At 44.0% G+C, this 17,164-nt stretch overlaps 2 protein-coding genes across 3 annotated transcripts; one reads left to right on the top strand and one right to left on the bottom strand.

Annotated features, from left to right (window-relative positions):
- Positions 1-556: 556 nt before the first annotated feature.
- Positions 557-8,399, top strand: LOC110538468 (CCN family member 1). The gene is made up of 5 exons (XM_021625305.3): positions 557-857; positions 1,878-2,091; positions 2,753-3,157; positions 3,508-3,686; positions 5,944-8,399. Exons 1-5 carry the CDS (start codon positions 621-623, stop codon positions 6,247-6,249), a joined length of 1,341 nt encoding a protein of 446 aa, XP_021480980.2. The 5' UTR covers positions 557-620; the 3' UTR covers positions 6,250-8,399.
- A 1,149-nt stretch (positions 8,400-9,548) lies between these two features.
- Positions 9,549-16,857, bottom strand: LOC110538469 (ATP-dependent RNA helicase DDX39A). 2 transcript variants are annotated; one of them, XM_021625306.3, is made up of 10 exons: positions 16,455-16,857; positions 15,299-15,511; positions 14,931-15,058; positions 14,549-14,825; positions 14,179-14,297; positions 13,916-14,047; positions 13,694-13,803; positions 13,364-13,508; positions 13,042-13,189; positions 9,549-9,766 (listed from the first exon to the last, which is right to left on the bottom strand). In XM_021625306.3, exons 2-10 carry the CDS (start codon positions 15,504-15,506, stop codon positions 9,750-9,752), a joined length of 1,284 nt encoding a protein of 427 aa, XP_021480981.1. In that variant the 5' UTR covers positions 15,507-15,511; positions 16,455-16,857; the 3' UTR covers positions 9,549-9,749. The 2 variants fall into 2 exon arrangements, with proteins under 2 accessions (XP_021480981.1, XP_021480982.1); XM_021625307.3 differs by having other exon boundaries at positions 15,299-15,507.
- Positions 16,858-17,164: the final 307 nt, after the last annotated feature.

Below are 17,164 nucleotides of genomic sequence, written 5' to 3'. Positions count from 1 at the left end.
CCTAGAGGGGCATCAAGGGAATCTATGAAGGGTAGAGATGGATGTTGACGACAGACAGGATATGGAAGGAGGAGAGAGTGATAGATTGAAAGGGGAGTTATCGCTATCATTTCCACCACCACCTTGGTAGACTTGTGCAATATTTTGGTATATCAGAGATAATTCCACTGAAACGTCTACACGCCCATCTATATGTATACTTTATCCGTCTCGCTCTCCTCGTCAAGTATTTTTATAAAGAAGGGGACCAAATTCCTAACTGTTTTCTATGGCTGTTCCAGTATTAATGTAGCACACACTAGCCAGCTGAGTATATTTATCTTGCCTTTTACAAAACAGCAGCTGGACAGAGGTATGCGTGTGAAAACAACTTAAAAGCATCAATAATATTATTTTAATTAAAACAAAAATAAATAAACACCAAAAGCCAGGTCCTCTCTGGAATGTAGTAATTCAGATTATTTTATGAATGAACGCATTCATAGTTGGCCACGCCTCAAACCTCTCATCCCCCTTTGGAATACCCTGGCCTCATGCCCGCCTCTTAATTGGCTAACCCGAATGTGGTAGGCGGAGCTGCAACAAAAAGCACGGGGACAATATATAACCGAGCTGCAAAAATGAATCGATTAAAATGTGTCGGTGTTAATATTCTAGGAAGAACACTACACATTAACTTTGGAATTACTGCGCCTTGTTTGACAGTTCCCGTTGTGGGGTTTTGTACGTGGACGAAAACAACAATTATCTTCTTGTGGCAGAAGTTATATTTTCTTTATTTTTTCATTCAATTGTCATTTGACAACATGAGGACGTTCATATTGCTTGTTCTGTTTCAAATGACGACTGTTGCCTTGGTAAGTGTGTGCAATGTTTTTGTACTTTGGCTTCAGCCAAGCTTGTGTAAACATTGTAAATAGAAGTTCACGTGTCGGGTCGGTCTCCTGTCACCACAGTGGCGGGTAGTCAACAGACTGCGCCACCGACAAGCGTACTGGTCCTCTTGTCTTCAGCGTTATAAGAAATGCCTTTGTGTCTCTGAATATTGCGTTAATGTGAATGCACTGTGAATTTGATGTTACAGTTGAGTAAATGCTGTCGTTTTACCTTTACAGTGAACATTTATGGCCAGATGGTGCCACCACACTACTAAATATGTTTCCATAAAACAAAAATAGGGTACTGTACTCTAATGAAAGTGATGTTGACCATAGTGTCTTCTATACACTAAGATAGAGACAGAAAGGAACAGTGTAGTTATCTGAATCTAATGCACGACATGACAGAACCTGACTCAAGTGCTCATGTTTTACCTGGGTTCCTGAATATCATTGGAATATTGGACCACTACTGCCCTCTAAACCCCCAGTGGTACACAAGAACCCAATTAGGGCTCCCAAACTGAGATGAAAAGTGACACATTCAGGTCTGGAAATAGATGGAACCCGCTGTGTGGAAACAATTTAGACCCCACCACTCAATCCCCCTGGCCCAGGATGGCATGGCAGCAGAGGGATACTTCGGATAGTCTTATCCTGTAGACAGGCTGTAGACAGGCAGACCCAAAACCTTTTTATCAGGGTTATGGGGGGCTGTGGTGTTGGGACTCAGGGAGGGGGTCACATTGAATTTCTCTTTCATCCCTGCCAAGAGGAAGGCGACAGCAACAGAGAGTGGGAAAGTGTCCCAGGGGGTTAGTGCTACTGGATATTTAGTGAATATTTAAGCCAAACACACTTTGAAGATCTTCTGTGCTCTGTGTAGCCTGACTCCACTTGAAACAAACAGTTTCTCGCTCTATTATTGTTTAGACTATGAACTGCTCTCATTGAAATCCTTTTTTTAATCCTCTGTATTGCACCATTCCCTCCAACCAGGTGAGAGCTGGCTGCCCTGTGATGTGTGAGTGCCCGGCAGGACCCCCCTCCTGTCCCCCGGGGGTCAGCTCTGTACCTGGCGGCTGTGGCTGCTGTAAGGTGTGTGCTGCCCAGCTCAACCAGGACTGCCACGACTCACACCCCTGTGACCACCACAAGGGGCTGGAGTGTAACTATGGCAATGACGTGGGCCACACTCAGGGCATCTGCAGGGGTATGTACACAATACAAACGGGGTTGTCAGGGTTCACGAGGGTTGGGTTTAGTCTGGGGTTGTATGGATTCAATGAAAAGTGAATGTTGGTTGTCTTTGATATGGATCTGGGGTTTGAAACTGGTGCCATGTTTAGAAGAGAGAGCATCTTCCTGAGCCACACTGCTGAGAGCAGGGGGCAGAATGCATTTATCTAGGTCCGTGAGTTGCCGCATGCGCGCACACACAGACGGGTATTTTTATGTGAGGGGGGTGGTTTCTATATAAAGGAGGGTATTTGGGGGCGTTGTATGGAAGTCCCGCAGAGGGATTGAAGCGGAACGACATCGTAAACAAGTCAAAATTCCTCTCTGGACTAAGAATAGAGGCTCCTTCATTAAACTAGGGATAGAGTGTCTACCTCCTCTACTGTCACGTCACTTCCTACTTCTAATACACAATTAGTTCTGGACCATTCTTGTTGATGTGCCCATTCTCTCTCTCTCTATTCCTTTGTCTCTGTTGTCCCCCTCCTCCACTTTGTTTATTACCTCACTCAACTTGAACTCATTGTGTTTTAAGCAATACAACCAAAGGCATGGCCATAGGCTAGTGATACCTCAGATCCTTCTACATACAGACATCATTGTCTTTCCTTTTTTTTATCTGTCTCCTATAACAGCGAAGCTCGAGGGTCGCCCCTGCGAATACAGCGGACGGATCTACCAAAATGGGGAGAATTTCCGGGCTGGCTGCAAGCACCAGTGTACGTGCATTGACGGGGCGGTGGGCTGCGTGCCTCTGTGCCCCAGCCACGTGCCTCTGGCATCACCCTCCTGCCCTGCCCCGCGCATGGTCAAGGTGCCTGGGCAGTGCTGCCTCAGTATCGACTGCCACAAGGGCTCATCCGTTGTACCCCCAGTACACGGGCACCCACTGCCTCCAGCCTACCCGCCTTTCCCCTTCATACCCTACCCTGCCTACCCCTACAAACCATACCACTACAAACCCAAGGATACCATGGGAAACGAGCTGGTGGAGGTAGAGAAGACGTGGGACAAGCTGCGCAGGCACAAGCACCTGGCGGGTAAGAGAGGGCGCCGTGATGTCGCCTTAGAGCGCCGTCTGTTTCCTCCCCGCAGTAAAACGCCATGTTTGTGTTTTCGCCCCCGACTCACAAACAGACCCACTGTGCCTTTCCCCTGCATCTCCCTGCATGTGTGTGTGAGTGTACCATGTTTTCCACTGACTACTTGTGCACCAGAGGCACACACACCACTCTCACAGTGTATACCTCTGTCGTCCAGCTTTTCCTTCTCTGTAATCACCCTCCTCTATGCGTCAGTGTTGCCTGTTCTGTGAATGAGGCCAGTGTGCTTACATCTCTCTCTGCCTCTCCCTCTGGTCCTCTCTCCCCCACTCTCTCCTTCCGTCCAGCATGGAGGCAGTTTGGAGGGCAGTGTGTGGTCCAGACCACGAGCTGGTCCCAATGCTCACGCAGCTGTGGGATGGCCGTGTCCTCTCGTGTCACCAATGACAACGCCCAGTGTAAGCTAGTAAAGGAGACGCGTCTGTGCAACATCCGGCCCTGCAGCTCCATGTCCATCCCCATCAAGGTAGTGTGTGTGTGTGTGTGTGTGTGTGTGTGTGTGTGTGTGTAAAGGGTATAAAAATTGCCAAAATTGACTACAAAGTGTAAATAGGATCATTTGGGTCATAAAGTCAGTCTCATCCCAAACTGAGATTTGTGAGATAATTAGGAAAAAATGGTATGTCACAGAATGAAGGGTACCACAACAGATTTTTGGGGTTTATTTCAATCCTGCCCACAGCACCCAAGTAATCATCAATTTGGAAACCAGCTGCACACACCCCAATCGTAATGCCCCAAGGTAAATTTGGTTTGACATTCAATATCACTATGGGGCTGGCTAAGGACCAGTAAATCACACAATGTACATGGGACAATATGTTAAAATGCCAACAGCTACAAATTTGATTTAATTAGAAGCTGTAGAAATTAAATGCATATATTGAAAGTACTTAATTAGACAATTGAAAGATGTGCAACATGAAAATATTGTCCCATTTACATTGTAATTTATTGACGGTCCCCAACTAGCCACACAGATATGCTATCAAACCAAATTTGCCATGGTTGTTCACTGGCCAGCTGAAGCTAATCGTCGACAGAAGTTGGCTAGCTGGCTAGCTAGTCTACTTCCAGACAAGACTTGGTTAGACTGTTTAACGTTATCTAGAATAGGGGTTCCCAACCTATGGGTCACGGCCCCCCATAGGGTATGCCAACATTTCGTGGTGGGGCGTGGGACATTCCTTGATTTGAGATGACGCATACATCGGTGACACTTTAGGCTAGAAACAAGTGGTAAAATGCCAGAGAAACACTCGACTGATGCACATGGGAATATATTTGGTTTGGCTCTATAACGTTCAGAAGCGGAGCTACGACCTTCTAAAGTCAAGGACTCAAAGAAATTGGACTGTGCTTGAGAGGTAATCTTATACAATGTGTGACTGTCGCTATCAATTGATCTATTCACTTTGTTTACAAGAAAATATATATAATTAAATTGAGAGTTCATATAAATATCATAAAACACTAGAACTTATTTTGGATTATTATCAAAAAGATGTCAAGAGTCTTGTTCAATTACGGAGAATTGCAGGAAATTAGCTTCAAATAATATTTCCCTAAGTACTTCACATTAAACCAAATCAAGCTGGTCGTGTAATTAATAAAGGCTAAATCAATAAACAATCATGTAAAAAATAAAGGGGGGCCTGATTTTAAAAATGTTATTTTTTTTATTTTTACGTGAAATAGGGGGCCCTGGAGGAAAAAAGGTTGGGAACCCTTGATCTAGAAGAATGAGTGACTGTGGACTGTTTTTGGCAGAGTGAAAGTACAAACGCTTCCCACATTCTTACACACACACGAGACACCCACATCAAAGCACTCCTCCATGACCCAAATCTCGTTCTCAGTCGCATTTTCTAATGAGGAGAATTGAAACCGAGGCTAATTCAGGAAGTTCAGCCCGCCTTTAAGGAAGGGATTGCAGCGGTCACCATTTTGGTGTGGCAACCATTTAATAGTCCCCCGGTCTTCATACATTGTAGGTACATGTATTTAGGTCAATGCCTGCATCCCAGTCTAAACCTTAAGAGACTGTGTGGACAGGGGTGTGCCCACATCCATATTAATATCATGTATTACGTGCCCCTCCCTCTGGCAAGCTCCCCCAGTGTGTGTCTGAGCCCACTCTATTCACAGTACTGTTGCTGTGGAACAAGTTCAACTGAACTGTGAATGGAAAAAGCTTCATTAGAAGACCTGAAGACCAACAGTACAAGGCACCAAATAGTTGTGACAGTGGAATGTAGACTCTTATCCTTGAGTTCTGTGGGAGCTAACATGTAGCCACATCCACCATGCTACCAGCCTCTCCCACTCTGCCCAGGTCTGTGTGTTGTGTTAATAGGCTCTTGTGTGTATGACGCAAAGCGCTCTCTATTCTCCCACTCCCTCGCTTTCTCTCATTTCATGTAACACCCTTAAACACTCTCCACATCTCACCAGAGCAGTGATTCACTGATGAGTCTGGTTGTTAGGCACCTGTCTTAATGTTCTCTCTGTGTTTTGAGAATTGTTGGGGCGTTAATGTGACACTATGCCACCTCATAACTGTTGGATGCCCACCCACCCATACTATCACCATGCCCCTCTCTAGCCCTGGTCTTGTTGTTTTGACCTTTCCTCAGATTTTCTCTCCCTGTGCCAGCATAACTGTAGTTGTGATTCACTGGGATTGTACAGTGACTAACCCAGACTCTTTCTCTTCTCCACAGAAAGGGAGGAAGTGCTCCCGTACCCACAAGGCCCCAGAGCCCCTGCGTCTGTCCTATGCTGGCTGCCGCAGCATGCGTCTCTACCGGCCCAACTACTGCGGCGTGTGTGTGGACGGCCGCTGCTGCTCGCCCCGCCGCACACGCACCGCCTCCGTGACCTTTGCCTGCCCTGATGGCGAGCGCTTCGACCACTCTGTCATGTTCGTGCAGTCCTGCAAGTGCAGTGATAAGTGCAGTCATCTGAACGAGGTTGCCCTCCCGCCCCAGCAGTGGCTCTACGGAGACACACACAAGTTCTCCGACTAGCGTCCCCCTCAAATCCCTCACTCGCTCCCAATCACTTTACCCCCACCAAGCCCCTGATAGAGTAGTAGTCCTAAGAGTAGCCAGATGCAAAGATCCCCACCACCCTCTTGGAGCATGTTTTGGGAGGCCTGGGTGAAGGAATTTGATTGGTTGATCTGCATTCTGGACAGAGATGAGTGACTAGTGCCGGCCTTAGAGTAGACACCCGGTCCTTTGTGGTTCATCAAAGTGTGTAAATAGACAAATATGGATTTTCCCAGTCACTATTTTGTCACTCCCCATGCACTACTGTACTCTGGGACAGAACCCACACTTTGGGGACAATAGTGAAACGTGGGACACACCCAATGCAGACTCCAACCCAGCTGCTGCACACACACCCAGTAGACTTGTGGACGTAGGATGGTAAGGTGTTTCATTTCATGGTGATGGCCAGCATAGAGTAGGCCTGTCAATGGCAAGCAGGTCTGGTTTGAGTGGAAGGAGAATCAGACTTGCATAGAAACAGTGACTTCTCCAGTAGATTTCCAATACCTTCTATTTGCATAACCAAATGAAGACACTAAAAGAATGTTTTTGTGGGACAGAAGATGGACACTCCACAGAATGCTCTAGAAGGGACATTTTTGTATTTGTAATGATATTTGTTGTGACAGTGGTTGCCAATGAGAGAAGCGATGCTATGTTTGGAGCGGCATGACCGGAGGGCCCTGAGAGAGACAAAACAGCTGAGATCTGTCAGCAGAGAGAGGGGAGTTCCATGAGGTCTGGGACTTGACTCCTGGTCTCACCAGTGTTCACTGTCAAACAGCCACATTACCTGAGCAATAGTGGACGAAGACAACTCCCCAAGGAGAGATGTTATGGTTAGAGACAGACTGGCGCAGAAGCTGTTGGCTGAGGCTTTGTGTGTGTGTGATAGGTCATTAGATGTTGGACCAGTCCCCATTTTTTTTTACTCCTCCATGCCTCAGCCCTGAAACAGTGAGACATTTAACCTAGCGCCAGCGGAACAAGCCTTGGATTCTGGCATTGAGAAGTCCTGTTGCTGATTTGAAGCAAATTACAATCCTGACTGAGGGGTAGAAAAAGCCTCAGCCACCCTCTGGTTTGTTATAAAAATAAAAATGCCTGCATGTGAAGTAAACATGTAATTTGTAACTAGCGGGCGGGACCGTTTCAGACTCAATCTGGCCTGTAATCTAGCAACTGATCCACAATACTCCACAAAACAAAACTCTTACTCATGTTGCTTTATGTTTGAGGTGTCTAAATCTGCTCTCTGCCATTGAAGGTTGACATGTCGACAATATCCTGCTCATTAGAGACTGAAGCGGACATGAGGACACTACAAAGGGGTCAGCACTACATGGTTACAAATGGCCTCCTTTGCATAGACATGTCAGTAGTCTGTTATAGCACCTCGAAGAGATTAGCATACCAGTTGTCTGAAGTTGGAGGTTAAGATTCTGTATGGGTGAGACATGGACCTCTTTAGAATGACTAAAATGCCAAATTCTTCCCTATTAGGAAGGGTTGATAATTCATGCACCTTAGCCTTGTTCATGACTGAATCTGAGTGGTATATATGTAATTAACATGCTTTTCCCTCTGACTCCATGAAAAGTATTAGAGGATTCAAATATTGAAGCCCATATTACATTAGCCATGAGTGTTATTTTTATATGATTCAACTTTTTGTACAACTTCTAGGTTGGGACAGGTGTTCATAGTAGCCTCACAGCCTGTTAGGTGATTGACTTTGTAAAATAAAAATTGACGTTCTGATTGGTTAGACACTGCCATCATGCTTACCTATGTAGATTGTGATTTGAGAAGTCTTTGGTTTTATAACGACACTATAGAGCAGCCATGTACAGATGCATCCTTGTTTGCTGTATACAGACCAATCCATTTGAGTTATAACTTAAAACCAATGAACCAGTCCATGTATAGCTAGCACTGAGCAAGTCTGGGCTCTGATGTGGGCACAGCACACACTGCCATTTCCAATCTCTGCGCTTTATTGAGCAAGTGATTGAAAATTTGTATAAAAGCATATCTGGTTGTTTTGTCCTAACTTTGATTCACAGGCTAATTGAATTCATGCTGCATTTGGAATAAAGTATGTTGACGTATTATCTAACGAACAAGTGCACCCTTTCAGTTCCACCTAGAGTACCTCTACAACCGGAAGTGAATTACGTAGCAGGTTGGGAGCTTTAGGTTAAGCAACAAGAAAAAAATCTAAACCGCTACAAAAGTCACGCCTGCACTCCTAGCTCTGTCGGCCTTCTCCCTACAGTTCTCAGCGTCGCCCACGACTGGGTCATGTGAACTACAAACCCGACGTGGAGTTTCACCGTTAAGAAACGTCTGTTTGCGATACAGCTGTCGAAAAATAAGGCCCTCATCTTTAAATCAGCGATTAAAACTGTATAGCAGTTTCACAGCTCTATACAGGTGCCTCTGACAAAGCTACTCTTCCACATGTTCGGGGCGAGCTAGATAACCCGCAGTTTCCCGTAAACAAACACTAACCCTAATAAAAAGGTGTGTGTATATATATATATACACATATTAAACTTATTTTGGAAAATACATTCGCTGATATGAAATGTCTTGTGCTTTCCAAACCATAACACGCAATGCTTGCGGTAATGTTCAGTCAAGCCACTAAACATAACTCCCGTACAGAAGAGGCCTTCATCCAATGACTTCTGTAATGAAAACGGCTATACTGTCACAACCCGGTTTCACTAAAGATATCTGGGAAAATATGGTTCAAACACTAGAGATGTGGCCAATTAGCATTAATAGGTTGTTTTATTTGATAGGACACCCTTAACAGTTTGATTCCTGTATAAATAAGTTTACCATTAGGCAGATGTGATTACCCAATGGAAGGATGCTCCCAATAATAGAGCCATGATCCCTGGGGTCAGTCATGCACCAGCAGACACTCTGGTTCTTCCAAATAAGCCGTGACGGTCCCTCCTTTTACAAGCCCTTACAAAGAATGAAGTTGTGCCCAGATTTCCCAGCTTTGTCAGTGAGCCAGCATGCAACCACCACATGCTTGGGACTCACAGTAAAGAGTCATTTCGAAGAAGCTTTTTATACACTTTCCTGATGCGTTTTAGATTGGGCCCAACGTTTGTAAGCTCGCATGAAATCATTCTGAATGGGGAATTTATGGTCCCATTTAACTAGCAAAAATAAAGTCACTTGAAGAATTTCTTAATACGCACACCATTGTAAGTAACATGTAACCTGTCAAATTGGATCAGAAACTGGAATTTTATAAAAAAGTTTTAATTTCATTGACCAAAAATAAACCACAACACAAAATTAAAACCAGACAACCCCCAATGATAAAATAAAAATACATTTGGTGAACAGTCAAAGAACAGAGCTTTAAAATAAAACAGCGAGGAAGGTTTTTCATCCAAACAAGGACAGATTCAGGGTTAGGGGACATTTCTTCTGGGATGGAGGACTCATCTGGACTGCTCAACTAGAAGAAAAAAAATAGAGATTAAAAAAAGTGGTGGGTGAGAAAGGCAAGAAGAGACACTTCTGAAGACCATCTCCATAAGCACCAGCTGGGCATTCCAGCTTTTCACCATACGTTTAAACATGTACGGAGTCTCCATTCACTAAGACCTACCCAGTTTAGGGCTGACCCCACATGTCTTTATGGCACATAAGAAACCTGTGAGTCGAGCGTGAAACAAACCTGTGAGTCACGCATGTCTGTGGACTAATCCACTAGAGGCCACAGGGATGGCGGCGAAGATGCACAACACCTCTCCAGAACCCACTCCCGCCAATTCATTATGAGAATCGTTTGCCCTTTGTTAGTGTATCAATTCCCCATTAAGTCACCAGTAGTACATGCATGATTGAGTCAATTTCTAATCTAGTGTTTGTTTACCATAATTTCTGTTAATGCATTTAATATTAGTGTTATTGTTCATTGTCAGAGCGCACAACCTATGCAACACTGAGAAACAACTTTAGATGCATTTAATTCCACTTACTAATTGTCTTGTTTAAAGTGCTCCTGTCAATTTTGAGTAAGGATGCTCAACTGACTAAGTATAAATTTAGGCCTAAGGCTACATGGTCTGCAAATGGCACTTATTTATTTTTTTAAAAGTCTACCATTTGGGGGATGTGCTGCATTTCTGATTGGCTTAACTCACCACCACTGATGAGTTGGAGCTCTAAAGTAACTTGTCACCTCAAAAACAAAGTCTGTTAACATGCATTGAGAGTGACAATAGTTACTCAATGTATTTGAAATCTTTCCTGCCCTGTCTCTTTTGATAACCACTGAGTGAAAGGGGAAAATGTTATGCTCTGATCCAGTGGAAATGTTTAAACATATATATTAAAAGGCCTACCTGATTACTTCTTATCCCTTGCACAAATAGCCTACAGTGGTTTCTGTTCAGAGCTCACTGGTGCAGCAAAACAGGGTATTTTATTTAATGTTGCAAGTTCACTAGCGCACGGGTCGGGCTGGACCTAATTGATAAGGTTTTGAGTTTGTTGCAGACAGGCCATGCGTAGCCAATGTGATTTATAGGATATTTACAGTTGAAGTCAGAAGTTTACATACACCATAGCCAAATATATTTAATCCTAGTAAACATTCCATGTCCTAGGTCAGGTCAGTCACCACCTAAGTCAGTCACCACTTTATTTTAAGAATGTAAAATGTCAGAATAGTAGAGAATGATTTTTTCACATTCCCAGTGGATCAGAAGTTTACATGCATGCAATTAGAATTTGGTAGCATTGCCTTTAAATTGTTTAACTTGGGTCAAACATTTAGGGTAGCCGTCCGCAAGCTTTCCTCAAGAAAGTTGGGTGAATTTTGGCCCATTCCTGATATAATTGGTGTAACCGAGTCAGGTTGTAGGCCTCCTTGCTCGCACACGCCTTCAGTTCTGCCCACACATTTTCTATAGGATTGAGGTCAGGGCTTTGTGATGGCCACTCCAATACCTTGACTTTGTTGTCCTTAAGCCATTTTGCCACAACTTTGATAGTATGCTTGGGGTCATTGTGCATTTGGAAGACCCATTTGCGACCAAGCTTTAACTTCCTGACTGATGTTGCTTCAATATATCCACCTTTTTCCTCATGATGCCATCTATTTTGTGAAGTGCTACAGTCCCTCCTGCAGCAAAGCACACCCACAACATGATGCTGCCACCCCCATGCGTCACGGTTGGGATAGTGTCCTTCGGCTTGCAAGCCTCCCCCCTTTTCCTCCAAACATAACAATGGTCATCATGACCAAACAGTTCCATTTTTGTTTCATCAGACCAGAGGACATTAATCCAAAAAGTATGATCTGTCCCCCCATGTGCAGTTCAAACCGTAGTCTGGCTTTTTAATGGGGGTTTTGGAGCAGTGGCTTCTTCATTGCTGAGCAGCCTTTCAGGTTGTCAATGTAGGACTCGTTTTACTGTGGATATAGATACCTTTTTACCCGTTTCCTCCAGCATCTTCACAAGGTCCTTTGCTGTCGTTCTGGGATTGATTTGCACTTTTCACACCAAAGTACATTAATCTCTAGGAGACAGAACAAGTCTCCTTCCTGAGCAGAACGGCTACGTGGTCCCGTGGTGTTTATACTTGTGTACTATTGTTTGTACAGATGAACGTGGTACCTTCAGTCGTTTGGAAATTGCTCCCAAGGATGAACCAGACTTAGTCTACACATTTTTTTCCTGGGGTCTTGGCTGATTTATTTTGGTTTTCCCACGATGTCAAGCAAAGAGGCACTGAGTTTGAGGGGAGGCCTTGAAATACATCCACACCCCTTTTTGACCCAAATGATAGCCTAGTGGTTTGAGCATTGGACTAGTAACCGAAAGGTTGCAAGATTGTATCCCCGAGCTGACAAGGTAAAAATCTGTCTTTCTACCCCTGAACAAAAAAGTTAACCCACTGTTCCTAGGTCGTAATTGAAAATAAGAATTTGTTATCTGACTTGCCTAGTTAAATAAAAAAGGTTTTTAAAAAAGCCCATCAGAAGCTTCTAAAGCCATAACATAATTTTCTGGAACTTTCCAAGCCGTTTAAAGGCACAGTCAACTTAGTGTATGTAAACTTCTGACCCACTGAAATTGTGATAGTGAATTATAAGTGAAATAATCTGTCTGTAAACAATCGTTGGAAAAAATTACTCCCTTGGACTTAATTCATCAAGGTCACTGTTCAGTAAGGAACTTCACATGTGGTTGTGTAGGTCTTAATTGAAAGGAGAAACCAAAACCCAGCAGACACTAGGCCCTCCATGGAATGAGTTTGACACCCCTGGCTTAAAGCATCAGACAAGCGCTATGGAAAAATATATAAATAACACACTTTAAAATGTCGACCAACTGATTGGTCAAAAGAACAGATGACTTTCGGGTGGCAAAGATATTGTGTGGAGGACAGCCCTATGTGGCAGTCCAATTCTCTCTAGTCACCACCATTACTAAGGGAGTTATTATACCAGGCAATTATCTTGGGGGTTTCAATGAGCTGACAATATCCCCCTGACCTTTCAGGCCCAGCATTAGAGTACTAATGATTAACAGATGCGGCTTACCCCAGACACATTGACATTTGTTATGATCACCAAGTCACTTTGACCCGCTACATTCATTCCCTTTAAACATTGAATTAAACAACTATCAGCAGACAGTGACAAATACCACTTTTAATTCTTGCAAGTTGAGTAATAGTTATGCCAGTTTGAGTGTATAAGGATGGAGAAAGACTTACTGTAAGTGGAGATGTCGATCTCTTCTGGCAGCTCAGCCACATTGACCTCAAAGCGGTCCTGCACGTCATTCAAAGTCTTGGCATCGGTCTCGTCTGACACAAAGGTCACAGCCAGACCCTTGGTTCCAAACCGCCCAGCACGGGCCACCTGAGGGGCAAAAGGGTCAAATGGGGGTGACAACTCAAAGAATATGAGCCTTTAGAGGGAGATCTACAGAGGCCAATGACAAGTTGATGAAATCGTCAGATGCAATCGGTATTTGGAAATACCATTCACAACCAGAAGACAGGTGTTTGAGGCTCCTTCAGTTATGTGACTCACCCTGTGTAAGTAGCTGTCCGAGTCCTCAGGCATGTCGTAATTGAAGACAATATTGACTCGCTCGATATCCATCCCTCGGCCAAACAGGTTGGTGGCCACCAAGATCCGCCTTTGGAAATCCTTGAACTGCTGGTAACGGGACAGCCTGGGGATAGACAGCCAGAGAGGATTAACAGCTGCTATAGGTATTACTAGATGTAGAGGCTGCCCTTTGAAGGAAACTGTGCTGAGTTAATTAAAGAGGCTTTCGGCCACATAAAGTCAGCATTTGGGGCTCCCTTTCATTTGAGATGTGAGAGAAAAGCATGCATGTAAGCAACAGAGACTGACCTCTCCTCCTGAGCCATGCCCCTGTGGATGGCAATGGCAGGGAAGTTCTGTTCCACCAGTAGCTGAGAGAGCGCCACACAGCGCTGCACTGACTTGACAAAGATCACCACCTAGAGGTACACAGGAGACATTACAGAAATATAGCAAACAAATTTACAAGGAAACAGCACAAATAAGACTTCTTACAGGGATAAAAGTTATACCATTAGTGTGTGGGTTTACCTGGTTGAACTCCAGCACATCAAGCAGGTCAAAGAGCTTGCGGTTCTTCTCGCTGTCCTTCAGCTTGCAGTAGTACTGCTGCAGACCGTGCAGCGTCAGCTTGGTCTCATCATCTACAAACACCTCCATGGGCTACAGGAGACAGAGCATGTCACTTCAGAACCACAAAAATACTTATATGAAGTCAATGCAAAGTTGTGCTGTTTTACAAACAACTTGAGTCCATAACCGCATGAAGTGGCAGTGCTACCCCCTGCACTCACATCCTGCATGAACTTGCGGCAGACCGGTCGAATCTCCTTGCTGAGGGTGGCGCTGAACATCATGCACTGCTTCTCATGTGGTGTTAGCCTGAAGATGTCCTGTACGTCACGCCTCATGTCTGAAACATGAGAGAAATGGGACCATGGATAAAACAGCCAAGTCTCAAACTACCCCTCAGAACAGCCAAGAACCAAGACATCCACTTTACTCAGTCTATATGCAACAACAGATTTCCAGTGGGGAAACCCAAATCAAGATTGCAATTGATAGAAATCATTTTTCAGGGGGTAAATAACAAAAATGGGTTGGATTAACAGTCGAGTGAAGGAGAATTTCCAAAAAGGACATGAATAATAAGCAAGGACTCACCCAACTGCTCCAGCATCTTGTCACACTCATCCAGGACAAAGTGCTTGACGTTCTTTAGGTTGAGGGTCTTGTTGCGGATGAGGGCCAGGATTCGGCCAGGGGTTCCCACCACAATGTGAGGGCAGTTCTTCTTCAGCACATCCTCATCCTTCTTGATAGACAGGCCCCCGAAGAACACGGCTGCCTTTACTGTGGGCATGTACTTGGAGAAACGCTCATACTCTTTACTGATCTGGAAGGCCAGCTCTCGTGTGTGGCACATTACTAGAACTGACACCTAGAGAAAAGAGTAGTATTTGATGCGAATAGATCACCTGTGGGTTATGCATAACAAATATTTGAAACTTGACATAAGAGACATTTGCAGAATGCAGATACTGACCTGTCCATCCACAGGCTCAATCTGCTGTAGTGTGGCAAGAACAAACACTGCCGTTTTGCCCATACCAGACTTGGCCTGGCAAAGGATGTCCATGCCCAGGATGGCCTGAGGGATGCACTCATGTTGAACTGGAAAACAATGAGGCATTTGGTCAGTATACCTGAATGCAGTTCACCACCTTTATCTGAACAAAAAAGCCATTGTTTACCATAACACATGCAGTTTTGACAAGTAGAAACATCAACACCCAATGACGTTGGACACAGCCTCCTCCTATACAGGCACTCCATTGTATCCACAGACATGCCACTGCTATTCATGACCTCCATTTATGCCACTCCCAGCACTCATCCACCCATTGCACTCACCTTCAGATGGATGCTCAAAGCCACAGTCGACAATAGCGCGGAGCAGCTCTGGTTTGAGCAGGAAGTCTCTGAAGCCAGAGCTGTGGATGGAGACATAGGAGCCCTTCACCTCCTTCTTGCCTGCTGGGGCAGTAGTCTCCGGGGCTCCCTGAGGCTCCTCGTCCTCTTCATAGTCCAGCAGCTCATTGTCAACGTCATTCTCAGCCATTCTGTCTAAAAAAAATTAGGAGGGTGGGGGGTAATAATGGCTGGTCATTCATACTAGCTGTCACTGTTTGTTTTTGACTAAAGATTGTCCTCGAGACCCTATTTTTTAAAATAAAAATATGTTTTCAATTAGGAGATTTGAAAGTTAAGAGACCAACATCGCCACTATCCATGGTAAGGTTAGTCTACATCAGAGCACTATTAAGTTAACATTCAGTAACATCAAACCATAACGTTTAACTAAATCATGACGTTGACAGTTGCAGAAAACGTCTCAAACTAGCTAAGCCATCATGACTATCCAGTTAAGTTACGTAGTTAACTAGTTGTAAACTATCCACGTTCAACAGCAAAATAAGCAGCTCAATTATGTATTACAAACAAAACCAGGGGCAATGGCTGCTAGCTAGCATTTTGTTATAAATGGTAAGCAACTACAAAAGGTTTCGTCAACAACGGTTGGTATTGGCTAGCTCCGTAGCTTGTTTACGAGTAAAATCAGAGATACCTCTGGTAACGTAACATCCGTATAGTAACGCAAACAATGTCATGAATCGACTCTGCTTTTGCCGCACACAGCTCAGGCCAACCTAGTTAGCTAAATTACTAGCAGTTCTGGTAGCTAACGTTAACTAATAAAACTATCAATGTAGCGAGTTATCGAGCTAAACCAACTACTGTCCAAATTACACAACATATAGAGCCACACGTGGCTAACTCCAATGTTTTGCACGACTTTGATCGGTTTTGATTAGCGAACGTTAGTCCTAGCCTAGCTTGCAAAATAGCCTTCGTTACTTCCAGATGCCTTGCTCAGAACTAACAATGCATTTGCCAATATATTGCTTATCCGAAAACCATCAAAAGCAGTTGGTGATTCATAATACAACTACGAGAACCAGAATATTCCCAAAAGGACACAACTAAGCAATATTAGCTACCGTCTTACCTTACAGCGATGTTACAATTCAACCTCCAAAAAATGCTCCTCAGAACCACATGGAGAGGAGGCCTCAGTTTATACGACAAGCCGGAACTTCCGCCTCCACTAAATACAGTAATATCATTGGTTGGTTTACGTGTCAATTTGACGAAAATACTCCTAATTCTATCACGATTGGCCAAGTCAAGCTGTCAATCAATAGTGACGATAAGCACTCCTGTCAGAGATTTTTATAACTAACCAAGATAGTCCACAGACTGTCGTTTCCAATGGGAAATAGTGGGCAAGAGCCAAGCACGAGCTAGCGAGATCCTTTTAGCCAGTTCTAGCATGCATCTGTATATTTCCGGTAGGGAACGCTTACTCTGTGAAGTAAGCGTGTGCAATAGCTCGAGTCGCCTTTGCTTCTAAACAATGCGATTTTTTTTATTGACAAAGGGCAAAATCTACAAATATAAGTCCGCCTGTTGTCTTTCAATAACATTTTAGATTGCGTTTTATATTTTGTAATCTAATACCTTATAACAACGTATTGGGCAGAAGTAAATTAAGCCACGAAAACAAATATAATTTTACATATATCATAAATGATCGCGTTTTTATGAATTTTATGATTTCATGTTAAATCTCATTAAAAATTATTATGGAACATGATCCAAGAAGTAGGCGGGACTTTCATAGTTTATTAAATTAATTCCGTCACTAAGATTGACCAT

The sequence above is a fragment of the Oncorhynchus mykiss genome, chromosome 12 (assembly GCF_057628025.1).
Source record: "Oncorhynchus mykiss isolate SJ-2025 chromosome 12, ASM5762802v1, whole genome shotgun sequence".
Classification (NCBI taxonomy): Eukaryota; Metazoa; Chordata; class Actinopteri; order Salmoniformes; family Salmonidae; genus Oncorhynchus; species Oncorhynchus mykiss.
The sequence above is the reverse complement of the archived record's forward strand: the minus strand, read 5'-3'. Positions and strand labels throughout refer to the sequence as shown.